The sequence below is a fragment of the Taudactylus pleione genome, unplaced genomic scaffold (assembly GCF_031769625.1).
Source record: "Taudactylus pleione unplaced genomic scaffold, aTauple2 ptg000391l, whole genome shotgun sequence".
Lineage (NCBI taxonomy): Eukaryota > Metazoa > Chordata > Amphibia > Anura > Myobatrachidae > Taudactylus > Taudactylus pleione.
Window position 1 is genome coordinate 9,532,367 of NW_028284792.1, and position 19,146 is coordinate 9,551,512.

General features: G+C 42.8%; 1 protein-coding gene across 2 annotated transcripts in view; it reads right to left on the minus strand.

Annotated features, from left to right (window-relative positions):
* Positions 1 to 19,146, minus strand: part of TMEM132E (transmembrane protein 132E) — a 481,530-nt gene that overhangs the window by 31,652 nt on the left and 430,732 nt on the right. For both annotated transcript variants that reach the window (XM_088445953.1, XM_088445954.1), the window contains exon 5: positions 18,708 to 18,851. In XM_088445953.1, the coding sequence (XP_088302079.1) occupies positions 18,708 to 18,851 (144 nt within the window). The remainder of the gene's footprint in view (positions 1 to 18,707; positions 18,852 to 19,146) is intronic.

Sequence of the window (19,146 nt, forward strand, 5' to 3'; positions counted from 1 at the left end):
ATGGGGAATCTAGAAAAGAGTGAATTTGTAATTCACATATGATATCTCCAAAAATAATCACACTTATTTTAAACTCTCAGGATAGCCTCAACAACAGTGAGAGGAGTAAACATTTCCAGTTGTTACAGTGGCCATGCATTTCAATATATGCAACAACAAAACACACTGAAATGAATCAGCTAACAAAGTGACTGAATTAGAGTAGCTCTATTTACCAGCTATTGTTGCACTAAATGTCCCACATGCTGTTTGTGCTTTCTGGAAATTGTGAAACTATGAATAGCAACGCACCTAAACACAGACGGTGTAATGGTTAGCATTACTACCACCAGTTGCTCCAGTTTCCTCCCACACGCCAAAAATATACTGGTAGGTTAATTGGTTCCCAACAAAAATGAACCCTAGTGTGTAAGTATGTGCGTGAACATGTGGTAGGGAATATAGATTGTAAGAGCCACTGGGGCAGGGACTGATGTGAATAGACAAATATTCTCTGTAAAACGCTGCGCAATATGTCTGTGCTATACAAATAACTGGTCAAAAATAAATGGTTGTCATGAAGCAGCAAAAGAAGAAAAAAAGTCATGTAAAGGGTTAACAAACTTTAATTTGAATAATGACAACAAAAAACTCCTCTTTCACACTTATCTTTATTTCCAAATTGGAATCTTTATCCACAACGTAGTTCAATTGAAAATACAATATTAGACTGATCCCTGTCACTGAATTACGGTCACTCCTTGAACAGGAGGGCCAATACAATCTCAGCCAATCATAAGCAGATTCCCACGTTAGTCACTTGTGATTGGCTCAGCTCAATGTAGGACAATGCAAGGACTTTTGAAATGAGTTGAAAAACAAACAAAAACATTTTAAAAACACTAGTTCAAAATAACCACAATTCACTTGATTTAGGAATAAAAGTAGATCAGACAATCAATTTACTATGGTGATTCTGCGTGATTTGAAACTGCTACACAAAATCAACGTTTTAAAGATTCCTTCCTTAAATGCTACATTTTCTCTTGTGACGCATATTTTCCTATTTCCCATTTATCAGCTGCAGTAGATAATCCTGTCTTACATGGAAACTAAAGCATACACTCACAAATATATGAGTTCTGCTCCAGAAATAATTTATTTCAGACTTTTTGTAGACATGAAATTTTATTGTCTTCAATGACCTGGTTGTACCTTCAAGAGTGAAAATGTTATAGGTAAATCCCACCCAAACGTTTCAACCACGCCAACTTTTAAAAATAATATAAGCAGCTGACTTTCTGCTCCTTCAGCTGCCTCTAACCATTGTATGGAGAACCCTAAGGGGCAGATTTACTAAGGTATGATTTGTCAAAACGGATGATCATCGTCGGCTTTAATCGATAGTTCTAAAATGACAAAAGAAATAAATGCTAAAGCAGGCTAAAATACAATTATATAACCCATTTGCTGGTAGTTTCAATTAATTTACCCAGTTGAGACTGAATGAACGCAATTTCCTTGTGCTTAAAAAAATGGCATAAGACTCGAGAGTGGCCTCCTGCTGCATTAAACAGTGAGAGCTTTTCAAAACTCACGTCAAACAGATGCTAACCATGACTGGGAATCCAAAGTACATTGAAAAATGTGCATGTTTTAAAAATATTTTTTTTTACAGAGAAGTCATTTGTCCCCAGTGCTTTCCATTTAAAATGTCCACTGTGAACTAAGCTTGATACATTAGTTTGACCTTAAAGAAAACCTTGCTAATCTATGTAATGAATTGACAGTTTGGTTATACAAGAGTAAAAAATTTATTTTAAATTCAACTTCATGTATTTTAACCAAGCATTCAGAGAAATAAAAGGTCTACATCTACAAAGTTGCAGGTATCTATGGATACCAATTATCATTAAGGTCGTGTTCTAATGCTGTGCAAATGGAAGCAATTCCAGTGCAGACACAAGCACAGTCTGACATAAACTGCTGCTGGAAGATGAGTCACTTAGCTGATATTGTGCCAGTTACAGATCACTGTAGCTAATCTGTTGTGTGACCTCATACCTTCAACTTTTCTTTATTAAAATAAAAGACAATGTAGTTGCAGTCAGCCTTATGAATTGATCATCTCGCATCCAAATTAAGTGTTTAGATCACAATAAGTTGATGCATTATTAGGGTGAGGACTTGCATAAATATAAAGCCTGACATTGAACCATACAATATCAACACACACGATTATAATATAACTTGACATCTGGAATATGCGGACATCATAAAAAGATGTTCAGTGAAATGTTGACATTAGGGTTTATACTTGAAACAAATGGATTGTCGCTATTGAAAACATGTTGTCATTTATTAAGTGTTGACATAGTCAATGTCGACATAGTGAATATGTTGACATGTTTTTGTCAACATTATGACCATGTTGACAGTATAGAGTCTATGTACTAAGCCTTGGAGAGAGATAAAGTGGACGGGGATAAAGTACCAACTAATCAGCTCCTAACTGTAATTTTTCAAATACAGCCTGTATAGTGACAGTTAGGAGCTGATTTATTTGGTACTTTATCTCCATCCACTTTATCTCTCCCCAAGGTTTAGTACATAGATAGACCCCTCCGAATGATAATATACCAAATTATTTCAACTGAAATGTCTTCAGTTCTTGTACTGTTATGGCAATTCTTCTTCTGATGTAATCAACTTATATTAATTACTGAAGTCAGTGATTTAAAGCTCATGAGAACATGCATTACCGCTTTAGCTCATTAAGTAAAGAATTGTGTAAACATAAACAGGCAAGTTACATTGACGAAAAGATGTGAACTTTTGTATTTAATTTGTTTTCATTTATTTATTTTAAGAGAAGATATTAAACTTATTTGCTATTGTATTTGTATATAGTTTAGAGTTTCAATAAAGAACATTTAGAGAATATTTTTTTTATTTCCCAAGAAGGTAATACAGGCAAAACAGCCAGTATGAATTGATGCATTATGGTTGGGGTAGTGACTGCTAATCAGGGAATCTTCTGTACATTTAAAGATGGGCGTTTGATGGGTGGAACAGCTGATTGTAGAAGTTGGTGCTAACATGATATAAAAGCAATGGAATATTTGGTGATCCATGGAATGTGGTAGGTTAAATTTGATCATGATTGGTTTAGTGGTAAGAATAACTGCTAACAGCACTGAGGGCATGAGTTCAATTCCTGGTTATGGCCAATCATAGGGCCTGATTCAGACCCGGACACTATGCTGCGCTCGCTCACATTGAGCTATTTTTCGCAATCTGCGCATGCGTATGAGTCGCAATGTGCGTGCGCAAACCAGTCATTGAGATGGGAAAGTGCTCGCCCGTAGCCCGCAGTCGGGCCGCTATTTTGAGTGACAGATAGTACCGTTTGTGGGTGGTAACAGTGGAAGGTGCTTGAAATGGGGGTGTGGATGTACGAACGCAGGCGTGCCCGACCATTTAATGGGTGTGCATAATTAGCAAAGTAGCGTCATTACACATGTGACTGGGTTGTATTTTAGCCTGAACTGCTCACAATGTTGTGGTAGGAAAAGGCTACCACAAGCACTGCGAGCAGCTCCAATGGTTCTCGATGTTCCCGATTAATCCGAAACTGCTGGAGATGACGTGTGTTGTGAGTGGCAAAGGGGCATCTTTATACAGGTGTGAGCGCATAGTGCGGCTGCTCGCTATTACTTAGTGGGCGGCTTTACGCGACGCAGTGCGAGCACGTGATTTAAATAGCCGGCCCCTTTTAGCCAGCGAGCGGACGCAAATAGCGTCTGGGTCTGAATCAGGCCCATAATAGAATTTGTATGTTTGTTTCCTCAGTGTACTTGGTTTTTCTCCCACACTCTAAAAACATACTACAGTATTAGTTTAATTGGCTGCAGACCAAAAGTGAACCCTAGAGTGTACAGTATGTGTATCCATGTGATAGAGAAGGCAGATTGTAAGCTCCACCAGTGTTTATAAATGACAGAAATATTCTCTGTAAAACTAAGTGGCTCAGGGAACAAAACATAGAAATTTTGAGTCCATGGCCAGGAAACTCCCCAGACCTTAATCCCATTGAGAACTTGTGGTCAATCCTCAAGAGGCAGGTGGACAAACAAAACCCCACAAATTTTGACAAACTCCAAGCATTGATTAGGCAAGAATGGGCAGCCATCAGTCAGTATGTGGCCCAGAAGTTGATTGACAGCATGCCAGGGCGAATTGCAGAGGTCTTGAAATAGAAGGGTCAACACTGCAAATATTGACTCTTTGCATAAACTTAATGTAATTGTCAATAAAAGCCTTTGACACTTATGAAATGCTTGTAATTTTACTTCAGTATACCATAGTAACCTCTGACAAAAAGGTCTAAAAACACTGAAGCAGCAAACTTTGTGAAAACCAATACTTGTCATTCTTAAAACTTTTGGCCATGGAGGTAAACAATGCAGGATGTTAAATGCAATATGATAACACAATGCAATGAGACAAAGAAGTGCACACTGTGCTCAATATCAAAACCCCTTCTAAACTGCTTAACAGAAGCTAAACTAGTTTAAAAAGTATCTACCTAGGAATGTTACTTTGTCAACATCAATTGGCATTTTTCTAGTTTACAATAAAGCTTATTGTTTCAGAGTCTATTCAAGACTACTTTGGCAGGTTTCAAATGAGAATCTATATATCAACACCTGAAACCCATACCTGAATCAGGCACACGAGTACGAAGAATGACAATATCCAGATGACATTTTAAAATTAATTTGGAAGGCTTCACAAAAGGCTTTCCAAAAATGGAATATAAATTATGACCTCTGGTCAGATACTATTGGGTTTGTGCACCTGTGCAACACATTATATATCTATATATATCTATATATATCTATATATATATATATATATATATATACACACATCTATATATATATATGTATATATATATATATATATATATATAAATATATATATATATATATATATCTATATATATATCAATATACAGTCAGGTGCATAAATATTGGGACATTGACAGAATTTTCATATTTTGGCCTCTATTCACCACCACAATGGCTTTGAAATGAAACAAACAAGATGTGCTTTAACTGCAGACTTTCAGATTTAATTGGAGGGTAATTACATCCAAATCAGGTGAACGGTGTAGGAATTACAAAGGTTTCTATATGTGCCTCCCACTTTTTAAGGGGCCAAAAGTAATGGGACTATCAACTCAAAAGCTATTTCATGGACAGGTGTGGGATATTCCCTCGTTATTTCATTATCAATTAAGCAGGTAAAAGGTCTGGAGTTGATTCTAGGTGTGACATTTGCATTTGGAATCAGTTGCTGTCGACTCTCAATATGAGATCCAAAGAGCTGTCACTATCAATGAAGCTAGCCATCATTAGGCTGAAAAATCAAAACCAACCCATCAGAGAGATAGCAAAAACATTAGGTGTGGCCAAATCAACTGTTTGGAACATTATTAAAAAGAAAGAACACGGAAAACAACTATGGTGGATGACAGAATAATTATTTCCCTGGTGAAGAAAAACCCCTTCACAACAGTTGGCCAAATCAAGAACACTCTCCAGGAGGTAGGTGTACATGTGTCAAAGTCAACAATCAAGAGAAGACTTCACAAGAGTGAATATAGAGGATTCACCACAAGATGTAAACCATTGGTGAGCCACAAAAACAGGAAGACCAGATTAGAGTTTGCCAAACAACATCTAAAAAAGCCATTACAGTTCTGGAACATCCTATGGACAGATGAGACAAAGATCAACTTGTACCAGAGTGATGGGAAGAGAAGAGTATGGAGAAGGAAAGGAACTGCTCATGATCCAAAACATACCACCTCATCAGTGAAGCATGGTGGTGGTAGTGTCATGGCGTGGGCCTGTATGGCTGCCAATGGAACTGGTTCCCTTGTATTTATTGATGATGTGACTGCTGACAAAAGCAGCAGAATTAATTCTGAAGTGTTTCGGGCAATATTATATGCTCATATTCAGTGAAATGCTTCAGAACTCATTGGACGGCGCTTCACAGTGCAGATGGACAATGACCCGAAGCATACTGCAAAAGCAACCAAATAGTTTTTTAAGGCTAAAAAGTGGAATGTTATGCAATGGCCAAGTCAATCCCCTGACCTGAATCCGATTGAGCATGCATTTCACTTGATGAAGACAAAACTGAAGGGAAATGCCCCAAGAACAAGCAGGAACTGAAGACATTTGCAGTAGAGGCCTGGCAGAGCATCACCAGGGATGAAACCCAGCGTCTGGTGATGTCTATGCGTTCCAGACTTCAGGCTGTATATATATATATATATTGTGACACAGTTAGGTTAGGGGGTCCCTCTCCTGGGTAGATGACTCCTTCCTTACACACACACACAGCAGCATGGAAGCAGCACACCAGTCTGGATGCAAGTACAAGCTGGTCGGCGCCAGTCTTTATTGTACAATGTCAGAATCATAAAGAAAACATAAATATAAATCCTAGCCCTGTCGGGGCACTAACTTCACAGGTAGTTCCCTCACTACCAGAACCTGGCAGGGCCTAATGCCCTCGCCAGCAACAAAAGCACAGCACAACACTCACAGTTAGGTATCCAAGTGTCTCTGAGCAAACTCCCTGTCTGCTCTCCCAGGTGAGACAATCAGCCCTAAACAAACTAGGCTTATATTGGCCACTCTCAGGTGGAAAACTAACAATCCTGTTACCAGGCTGCGAGAACCAAAACCTGGAGTGGCCGTGGGTGGAGCCCTCCCTCTCCTCTCACCCACAACCCCCAGGTCCCAAACCGGCTTTTCAAAAAGCCGAAACTCAAGCCTGCTACACTGCAGACTTTCTCCTGGGGGTTTAAAACACAAAAGACAGGAATCTGGGACAAATGTACCTGCCACAGACCACTTTACCAGTGATCCTATCACATATCCCCCCCCTTTGTTTCGACCTGTGGGGCGGAACAACTGAAGCCCCCAAACAATGAACGCGTGACGATGCGTCAGCATTGGCCAGCTGGCTTCCTGGCCTGTGTTCCACTGAAAATTTTTGTGAAAAGTTTGTAACGCCAAGAACCATCTTGTAATTCTCGCATTACTGTCCTTATTTTCAGACATCCACTTCAGAGGGGCATGGTCAGTGATCAATTTGAACTTTCTTCCGACCAAGTAGTACCTGAGAGCCTCTAACGCCCACTTTATGGCCAACGCCTCCTTCTCCACTGTGGCATAGTTTCTCTCATGTACATTCAACTTTCTGCTAAGATAGAAAATAGGGTGTTCCTCACCCTCCTTGTTCTGGGACAGGACCGCTCCTATACCTACTTCTGATGCATCGGTTTGTACCATGAATTCCCTTTCAAAATTAGGAGTCATCAGGACTGGTTGGGAACACAACGCTACTTGCAACTCCTGAAAAGCTTTCTCTGCCTCAGGACTCCATTCTACCATGACTTTTTGTTTGCCTTTGGTCAGGTCAGTCAGTGGGACTGCCATGGTGGCAAAGTTGGGTATAAACCTCCTGTAGTACCCCGTAATTCCCAAGAAGGCTCTCACCTGCTTCTTATTCAGAGGCCGTGGCCAGTTTTGTATGGCATCAACTTTATTGAGCTGAGGCTTTATCAGGCCTCTGCCAATGGTGTATCCCAGATATTTTACTTCCTCCATGCCTAGACAACACTTTTTTGGGTTGGCTGTCAAACCTGCCTTATAGATGGAGTCCAACACTGCTTGCACCCTGGGTAAGTGAGACTTCCAATCAGGACTATGAACGACCACGTCATCCAGATAAGCAGCCGCATACTGTCTATGGGGCCTTAGAATCCTGTCCATCATTCTTTGGAAGGTAGCAGGTGCCCCATGTAGCCCGAAGGGCAACATCTTGTACTGAAACAAGCCCTCTGGCGCTGAAAAAGCTGTCTTTTGTTTGGCGCTCTCGGTTAACGGTACTTGCCAATACCCTTTGGTTAGGTCAAGAGTGGTTAAATACCTTGCCGTCCCTAGTCTCTCAATCAGTTCATCCACTCTTGGCATCGGGTAGGCATCGAATTTTGAAACACTGTTCAACTTTCGGAAGTCATTGCAGAAACGCACACTCCCGTCGGGCTTTGGAATCAACACAATGGGACTTGACCATTCACTATGTGATTCTTCAATAACCCCTACCTCTAGCATATTTTTAATTTCTTTTGACACCGATTCTCTTTGTGCTTCTGGTAACCTATAGGGCTTTAGATTAACTTTAACCCCTGGGTCAGTGATGATGTCATGTTTAATGACCGAGGTTTTCCCAGGTACGTCAGAGAACAGCACCCTATTTCTAATCAGAAACTCCTTGACCTCTTGTTGTTGAATTGCCGACAGGGTTTTTGCCACTGTCACTTCGGGAACTAAGGGCCCTGGACTTACTGGAGGGTCTCGGACGGCCGACAGTACCGTTCTATCTTTCCAGGGCTTTAACAGATTTATATGGTATATCTGTTCCGGCTTTCTTTTCCCCGGCTGGTAAACTTTGTAATTGACCTGCCCCACTCTTTCTAAGATTTCAAAGGGCCCTTGCCATTTAGCCAAAGGTTTATGTTCCACATTGGGAACCAATACTAACACTCTGTCCCAAGGAGCAAAGCTGCGTAGCCGAGCATTGCGGTTGTATACCCTCTGCTGTGCCTGTTGAGCCTGTTCCAGGTGCTCTCTCACTATCGGCACTACGGCAGCAATTCTCTCCTGCATTTGAGAAACATACTCAATCACCGTTTTGTAAGGACTAGACTGCCCCTCCCATGTCTCTTTGGCAATGTCTAGTAACCCCCTTGGGTGTCTCCCATACAACAAGTCAAAGGGTGAAAACCCGGTGGAGGACTGGGGAACTTCTCTTATGGCCAACAATAAATACGGCAATAAGTAGTCCCAATCCCTACCATCCTTGTCGACCACTTTCCTAAGCATGTGTTTTAACGTCTTGTTAAACCTCTCGACCAGCCCATCGGTTTGGGGGTGATAAACCGAAGTTCTTAACTGTTCGATTTTGAACAGGCGGCATAACTCTTTCATGACTTTGGACATAAACGGTGTACCCTGGTCAGTTAGTATCTCCTTAGGTATACCCAGCCTGCTAAAGACATGAACTAGCTCTCTGGCAATGGTCTTGGTTGACGTATTGCGCAACGGGATCGCTTCCGGGTACCTGGTAGCGTAATCCATTATGACCAGAATATACTGGTGTCCCCTGGCAGACTTCATTAAGGGTCCAACCAAATCCATCGCTATTCTTTCAAACGGCACCTCTATGATAGGCAATGGAACTAGTGGACCCTTAAAATGTGGCCTGGGAGCATGATACTGACACTCAGGGCAGGATGCGCAAAAGTCAGATACCTCTTTATGAAGCCCGGGCCAGAAAAACCTCTGCATTATTCGCTCAGTGGTTTTCTCTACCCCTAGATGGCCTGCCGTTATATGACCATGGGCCAGATCAAACACTGTTCTTCTGTAGGCTTTGGGAACTATTAGTTGTTCCACAACATCTTCCCCCTTCTTAGTCACCTGATATAACAAATCCTGACACATTGCCATGTGGGGATAGGACAAAGGACTATCACGGTCTACGGGTTTACCATCAACTTCTTTTACATTCTCCCTGGCTTTTACCAAAGTAGGGTCATTCAACTGCTCGACGGCAAAGACCTCTCTTCTGACCTCTAAATCAGGCAGACGATCACCTGGCCCAACAACACTTCCCACCTCAATGGGAGGCACATCAGTTGGTGGGCCACCGTCATGTTCTGCATTCTCTAGTTCGCCAACCATAGTAGAAAAAGGGAATAACTCTGACTCAGAAGAAACTCCCTCCTCCACTACATCGACAACCTTCTCAAATGGATTGGGGTTGTTCACCTCTGGAACAAAACGGCTTTCCCACAACTTCCAGAAGTGAGCAAAGTCTCTCCCCAATATTGCATCGTACACCAGACCATGCACCAAACCCACAGAAACTATAGCAGAGCCACATGGTGTCTCGATGTTCACCTCGGCAGTAACATAATATCGAGTATCCCCATGTATGCAGGTCACACCAACAGTTTTCCCTGTATGCCTCAAGGGGTTCACCAGCTCAGCTCTTATAAGTGTCACCAAGCTACCAGAGTCTAACAGTGCCTCTACTCGGTTGCCATCTACAGTGAGTACACACATGTGCTTATCAGTCTCAGCCTGCCGGTCAGCCGTACAGGCTATCTGTGCAAAGAAAGACCCCCTGCGGTAGACATGAGCAGTATCACATTGCATAGGTTCAGTTGTAAGTGCACAATTAGCGGCAATATGGCCGAAGCCACCACATCGGAAACACTGAGTCATATTAATGTCTAGTCGTTTACGGGGCAAGAACCTTCCTGGCCTGGCAGGCCTGTCTCCAGGTTCTACACCCTCAGTCTTAGGTACATTCCACCGCCCAGCACCCTTCTCCCCTGGAACAGTCTTACCAGTGTCTCTGGGAGTTCGCCAGTGCGCCATCGGGGCTCGGTGGGGCATACTCATCAGCTCCTCAGCCGCCACGTACCTCTCCACCAGCTCGACCAACTGGTCCGCGGACTTAGGGTCTGCATGGCTCACCCACTTGCGCTGAGTCACAGGTAATGATCGCAGGTACTGGTCCATCACAACCCTTTCCACGATCTGTGGTCCCGTCAGCGTCTCGGGCTGTAGCCATTTTGAGTACAGATGGACGAGGTCATGCATCTGTGAACGTGGAGGCTTGTCCTTATGGAACTCCCAGCGGTGGACCCGTTGGGCACGAACAAAGGTGGTGACTCCCAAGCAAGTTAGGGTCTCCTGTTTTAGTTTTTTATAGTCCTTGGCATCAGCCAGGCATAAGTCGAAATATGCTTTTTGTGGCTCCCCAGACAAAAAAGGTGCCATCAGACTTGCCCACTGCTCCTGGGGCCAACTCTCCCTTTCGGCCGTTCTTTCAAATGCGGCGAGATAGGCCTCCACATCATCGCCCAAAGTCATCTTTTGGAGGAAGTGACTGGCTCGTACGGAGTGAGTGGTGGTGGGAGGACCAGTATTAACATCTCTGGGCCGGGCAACCAGGTGCTGTACCACCTCTCTTATGGCCTGGCTGTTTTCCGCTAAGGTCTGGCGGGTTTCCTCAATGGCGACCTGTTGAAGTCTGTTAGTCTCCTGCTGAAGTTTGTTTGTCTCCTGCTGAGCTGCTGTAGCTTGAAGCAAGGCCTTAATAATGTCCTCCATTTTGTCCAGGGGTGTAGGTTGGAAGCTGAACCTTGCCTCTCTGAGCTTTGGCTGACGCCTCCTCTATGGGACTCCAAGGACACAGGGTTATTTCCACACTCACAAATTGGGTGTCTGTCCCTTTAATTTTTAAACGGAAAGTTTTCCTCTCGCTGCAACTTCAGTGTGTGTGGGTGCCCGCATTCTCCACCATATTGTGACACAGTTAGGTTAGGGGGTCCCTCTCCTGGGTAGAGGATTCCTTCCTTACACACACACACAGCAGCAGGGAAGCAGCACACCAGTCTGGATGCAAGTACAAGCTGGTGGCGCCAGTCTTTATTGTACAATGTCAGAAACATAAAGAAAACATAAATATAAATCCTAGCCCTGTCGGGGCACTAACTTCACAGGTAGTTCTCTCACTACCAGAACCTGGCAGGGCCTAATGCCCTCGCCAGCAACAAAAGCACAGCACAACACTCACAGTTAGGTATCCAAGTGTCTCTGAGCAAACTCCCTGTCTGCTCTCCCAGGTGAGACAATCAGCCCTAAACAAACTAGGCTTATATTGGCTACTCTCAGGTGGAAAACTAACAATCCTGTTACCAGGCTGCGAGAACCAAAACCTGGAGTGGCCGTGGGTGGAGCCCTCCCTCTCCTCTCACCCACAACCCCCAGGTCCCAAACCGGCTTTTCAAAAAGCCGAAACTCAAGCCTGCTACACTGCAGACTTTCTCCTGGGGGTTTAAAACACAAAAGACAGGAATCTGGGACAAATGTACCTGCCACAGACCACTTTACCAGTGATCCTATCACAATATATATATATATATATATATATATTTACACACACATGCAGTATGTGGAGCTGTGGGTAATTTAAATAGAGGTAGAAAATGTATTATTATATGGGTGCAGGGCAGGGTTGCCGACATTCTGGCTGCCCCTTCCGGGAGGGAGCAGCCAGATCGGCATAGCAGGGAGCGTGGTCGACTTAGGGGGGCGCGTTCAGACATCTTACCCGGCATTTGTGGGCGGAGTGGGGGCATGCCCGAGATTACTGGCAATGTGAAGCAGCCATAATTCACCGCCCCCCCCCCCCCCCCCGCTGTGGGGGTCTCTCTTGTTACCACGGGGAAGGGAGGCGGAAGGGTTGTCGGCTGCTGGGCGGCAGGTAGCCGCACACGATTTTCACGAGGCTCCCAGCTGAATCGGGATGGTAGGCAAGTATGGTGCAGGGTGTGTGTTGTGGGCACTGCACCCTGCACCATACCTGCTGACTTTGCTGTCAGCACAGAGAGGGGGCATGGTGGGCAGAAAGGTGGAATGTGCTGGGGGCGTGGCTGCACAATTGCATCATCCTGGCCCCAGGCCCCACTATACAGAGCAGAGAAAACAGGTATTGTATAGTGGGAGGCGGGGCTATGATGACTTACTTGTGCTCTGTAGGTGGGCAGCTGCAAGGAGGGGGGTGCAGGTGGCTGGAGGGAGGTACGGGGGCCTTACCCGCTATCCTGGGTGGCAAGAGCGCCACCTGATTTTTGGGAGCCCTCCTGGCCATTCCAGGAGAGTAGGCAAGTATGCCCTGCACTCATTACAGATTAGACAATGCATAAATTACAGTATCTCATTTAACAGGTACAGCACCTAACTCTCTACTGTAAATCTAATTGCATGAAATTGCAAAATGTAACCAAGTGAGGACTTTGGAGAAGGACACACATTTGCAGCCGAAAAACACACGTGAAAAAGTGCATATGGACATGGTCAGTCAAGCACATTTTGAGATGCATTCAGCTCTACAACACTAGTATATGCACTTTACTCGTCATCATCATCGCGTTTCATTGCACCATCCATCCAGTACCTCAGCCCCAATTACACAAGAATTTCCTTACTGTACTTTGGCGATACTTGCCTGCCTCTTTACTCCCCTAATTTGCATTTCCAAGTGTAAGGAGTTATAAGATCATGACAGTGGCATATCTATAACGGGTGAAGTGTGTGCGGGGCACACGGGCCCCCGGGTCCAGGGGGGCCCCGCACCGCACACCCTGCACCCATATTATTTTAAACTTACCTGTCCGTGGTCCCGCGGCGGGTGTCAGTGCTGCTCAGAACACCGGAAAATGGCTGCCGCGGCCATTTTTCCGGTGTTCTGCAAATGCGCAGAAGACTCCGGGCACACTCTAGTGCCCGGTGTCTACCAATGCTCCGATGGCTGGCCAGCCGCGTCAGTCGGCTGCCAGCCACCGGGGAGAGAGAAGGGGGCCACGAACAGGGATTCACACGGGCCCCCTCCTCTTCTCTCCTCTCTCCCCGGTGGCCGGCAGCCGACTGCCGCGGCTGGCCAGCCACCGGGGCATTAGTAGACTCTGGGCACTAGAGTGCGCCCAGAGTCTACTGCGCATGTGCAGAACACCGGAAAATGGTCGCGGCAGCAATTTTCCGGTGTTCTGAGCAGCGCTGACACCCGCAGCCATTTTTCCTGTGTGCTGCACATGCGCAGTAGACTCCGGGCACACTCTAATGCCCGGAGTCTACTAATGCTCCAGTGGCTGGCCAGCCGCGTCAGTCGGCTGCCGGCCACCGGGGAGAGAGGAGGGGGCCCCGGACGGGGATTCACACGGGCCCCCTCCTGTCCCCTGGATCATGATATGACCAAATCTTCATACTGACGAATGTGTGTTCATTTCTTGTGCATATGCACAGAAAGGAAATTTATATTTTATAAAGCTACCTTTTTTTAAACCTATATCTTCTTTTTCTAAGCTATGACTGACTTTCTAGAATATTTCATACTTTAGAACAATGGTATATTCAGGTGTTTGGTCTCTTCACTCTCTCACCTGGGGGTATATTTACTAAAGTGCCAGTTGTTAGAAGTGGAGATGTTACCAACCAATCAGATTCTAGCTTTTATCTTCTAGAAGGTGCTAGATAAATGTTAAGTAGAATGTAATTGGTTGCTATGGGCAACATTTCCAATTCTAAAAAGCAGCACTTTCGTAAATATACCCCCTGGAGTATAATAAATAATTTGGATTTTACATTTTATTTGGAACATCAGGAACAGCTAATTATTCCTGCTGCAGAGATAACTTACTCATATGGCATAAATGTACACATCAGGGGATGTGTATATACATTGGTATGTCTTTGACATGGTTAAAGCAGATCAATGACAGTACAGATTGTTCCTATTTAACAAACCTACCCAGCGAAATATATGTAGGTCAGTGACATAGATATTAGAGGGCCTTCAGAGTGTGATTAAGACTGCAGAAACAAAATATTGAAGCTACAACACTTGTTTGATAACACACCTGAGAGCCTCATTGGAAGGAAAGCTTGAGCATGTACCGAATGCTGTAGGATAGAGTCAACAGAACTAACTGGAGAAGGACTCGCAGAAAGGCATATTGATAAAAATAGTTTACCATATCTTTTATTTAGGTAGATATTATCCCAGAAATGTAATAAGAAGCAAGTTATTATTCAATCAAACAACAATCTGAAAATAATTGAACCGATACATTTTACATTTAGCATAACTCTTCTTAACTAATGCAAAAGTCCTTCCATACTTGTGTGATGCTTTGTAGAAAACATATTGCTTCTAATGCTATTTTTCATCAACAATGCAGGTGGCTGCAGGGAGTTCGCTGCCTGTCATTATTAGTAGTAGTAGCAGCAGAAGCAGGACTCCTGTGTAACAGTAATTGGAATTTCATTTTTATTACTGACACACTGAATGAAAAATAATTTTACCACAAATGTAGAAATGGAATTACCCAAAATAGAAGTTTTTCTGTCAGGAAAGGGCTGGCAAATTTTGGCCTGGAATACATACACAAGAAAGTCGTCTTTCTTCTTCTACACCAGAAAATTAAGTGTTCCTTGTCTAATGTCAGTGTGGTTTTGTATAGCCAATAAAATATGATACAAATTACTGTCAAAGCTATTGTACAGTAGAAGCAAATACAGCAATTCCTCACCTGCCTAACATTCAATGCAACGCAGAAACTAGTCTAGGGACCGTTATGCAATACAGAAAGCATTCCTGTGACCAATATGCAATGTAGAGCGCATTCCAGCAAACACTATGGAATACATTTTAGTGATTGTTATGCAACACCTTCAGCTTTCCCAGTGACCACTATGCAGTTCAAAAAGCATTCCCATGACCAATATGCAATGCAGAGAGCATTCCAGCAATCATTATCAAATAGAGAGAGAATTCTCGGGACCACTATGCAATGCAGAGTCCATTCCAGCAAACACTATGATCGCTATGCAATACAGACAGCATTCCCAGTGGCCACTATGTAATTCTAGTGATATCTGTACAATATAGAGCATTCAAGTGATCTCTGTACAATATAGAGTGCATTCCAATGATTATTATGCAATACAAAGCATTCTAGTGGCCTCTATACCATTATGCATTACATAAACCATTCAGGCGATTACTGTGCAGTAAACAGTGTATTCCTGAGTATCAATTAGCTTCTATCCAATACAGATAACATTTAATGACCATATACTGTACTATACAGAATGCAACTAAATAAGGGAAGGCCTTCTAGCAACTGATGTACAATACAAAGAGTATCCATGTGACCAATATACAACACAGAGTGCATTCTAGTGGTTGATGTACACAGAGAGCTGTTTAATGACTGCTGTACAATACAGAGAGCATTTAATCTGCAAGCTATTACCTCTTCAACCAACCCCTTGCCACATTTTGTGCACCCAAACCCCACTTGTTATACCCCCACATCTATGCCATGGTAGCCCTTTTGGTCCAAGATACCAGTCACTTGGTGCAAGAAGTCACCAACTGGAGATCCAGCAAAAGAGCACTAGACCATTTCTCCTGAATATTTCTCAGCTATTGTCACAGGGTAAGCAGCGGCTTGTAAAAGCTGCTGCTTCCAAGCATGTTTAAGACTGAAATTTAAAAGGGTAATGCTTTTAATAGCGAAACATGGGATGTTTTCCTATTAAACCATTGTTATTTTACATTTGTTATTTTACATTTTGGGTTAAACACACCAGGAAGCACTTATTAATAAACTCCCATACACTGAAGAACCATCATTTTGTCTGCGCAGGAAGGTACAACAATCCTGTATACTGTACCAAAAATGTAAATTGTTTTAATTCACTGGTCATTGCTAGCGAAAGGTGGACCCTCGGCCTTCACAACCATATTAACATTCTCCAGTGGAGACAAAATAATGAATTTGTATTGCCGCTTTGCTCTTATGCAAACTTTTTAATGTTGCTACAATAATGGGTTTATTTTCATTGCTCATCTATGCCTGCGACTACAGGCCCAAACATCCAACAATCTTTCCTATATGCTTGGTTGCTAAAAATGCAACTGTAACAGTATTGTGGATTCATTTACACATATTTGTAAAAGATCAGTAAATTCCCAGTAAGGATTTTTTACTTGCAATATTTTTTATTTGTTGTTATACTGTAGCAAGAAATGTTATCAGACCTCTGATACACATAAATGAAAAGTAAATGAAAGCAATTCTAATAAATTGGTTGTAGTATGGCAAAATAAATCTATCTGAATACAAAGTGTGAATTTTGTGCCCTTATTTGGGATGAATTAATAATTGAACATAGTTTTCTGGAAATTATAACAGTTTGTTTTTCCTTTAATATATTATCGTCTTGCCCTTTACAGACCGAGAATTGAAGTAACTTGTATAGCAGGCATAATTATATATATTGATGATTTGAAACCTGGACTGTAATCACTCATTGGCTTTGTCTAACGTACTGCCAGAAATCTTCCAGAACCAGACAAAGCTGTAATATGACAATTTCCATTTGTCATCTGTTTAGTGTAGCTATGGATCTTTGTAGCGATCTTGTGTTCTGCTAACATTTTGAATATGTATGTAGTATGTTTGACATTAGGGATTGACATCTGACTAGATGCTAATGAGTACTGGGGGTGTTTGTGTGACAACAGGTTTTCTTACATTTGATACCACTTTATGTCTTCAACTCCTGTTTATCACAATTTCTGTAAAGGATTTACAATCATAGTGTGCTCTCAAAATGTGTCACCTTTGTCTCATAATATACGTTTAAACACTTGGAATTGTGCTGCAATAGCCACAGCCATTTTAAAAAGTATTGTTAGAGAGTTACTGGTACACCATGCAATTTGGTGCTGCAGTCTGATATTTTGGCTTCTGCAATCTGTTCCTCATCTCTGATTATGTGAATATTCAGCCTTTGTCTAAAGTAGAATTATATCTGGATCACTGTACTTTTGATTTGACAATTAAAACAAAAACAAATAAAACATTTACTTAATCTACATAGCGTCCCCCTTTGCAGTTTGCAGCGCTGTGCATAGTATTTTTAAAAATGTTTTGGTAGGGGGCGTGGCCACATTTCCCCTAATTTAGCCACACACCCTCCAGTACCCAGGCCCATCCCCAATCTCGACAGCCCTGAGTGTCACACGCTAGACACACCGGGACCACAGAACTGGTGACTTCTTTGTAGAAGTTGGGATTGTGGTTTAGCACACTTGTCACCTAGTGGGCCCCAGGAGAAGAGCGTGCTGAATCTACAAACCCAACATCAACTCATAAGGCAGAAGTCTTGGACTCCTTGTCGGTTCTCGGGTCCTGGCCGGTGCATTCTTCTTCCAGTGGTCTTCAGTGCTCCAGCCTATGCTTCCCATTGTTCTACTCCCTATAGCGATGAGAGTTGTAATGCAGCCTTTTTGAAACTGATGTGATGTTGCCTGCCAAATTGAAATTACATAATCTATTTAAACCTATTTTATACTCAGTATGCTGCCAGAGTATTAGGCCTCCTTTCCTCCAGTGTCCTTGTACTTATAGACTATTCAGATTCCCTGTGTACCTGACACCTTTGGCTTGACTCCCATTCTGGAATTGCCTGTGACCTTGACCTCAGATTACCCCAACCATTCTCCTGCATAGCTGTCTTTTATACCTAATTATCTTGGAGTCTGTGAGAGAAGGCAACAGTCTGGCATCCCATTTATTCATCGTGGGAGGTGTGATGCCATATAACATAGTGCCGCACCCACTCCCCTCGCACCTGGACCTGACCCTCGTCTAGTCTCACAGATGCAAGAATAGAAATGTATGTTCTCCAATCTATCAATTTTGTAATTTATATGCCGTCACAGAACCGAATTTCCTGCCATGCTGAGAATATAGGTAGGGGGTGGCAATCTGTATGTCACTGGCAGCGAATCCCATATGAAGACTAGTGCTAGGTTAGACACCATGTCCAAAACATACAACACAGGATCCTAAATTTCATTAAGTGAGAACGCATTTTGTAAAATGGTATTTGACCTAATGTCCTCTGAGTATTATATGTTGTAAACAATAAAGTATTGCTGAATGCATATGGTTAAGACTACACGGCACCATCTGTCTCCATCTTCCTCACCTTGATAATATCCTCATTGCTGGATTTGCACTCAGTAAAAGAAGAAATATCTGTGATTGCTCCAGATGCTTCAATGGCCAAAACCTTTACTGGGATAGCAACTGTCCGACCTGTTAGAATAGCTGTGTTTATTATCTCCGTGTCCTGGAAGGAAGAATAAAAAAGGTATCATGTAAATTTGGACACCAGTGATTTATTACTAGAACAAAATATACATACAGTAAGGGCTAATTCTGAGCTGGGAACAAAACAAAAAAGCAAGGTTCTTTGCACCTGGACAAGCCATGTTATAATACAATTGGTGCAAATACATTTATTATTTTTGTATGCAGGGTAAATACTGGCTGCTTTTACATGTAGACAGCTTTATTTTTACACTGCAATTTAGATTTCAGTTTGTACACTCCCCTCTCAAATCTAAGTCTCTCTACACATATTA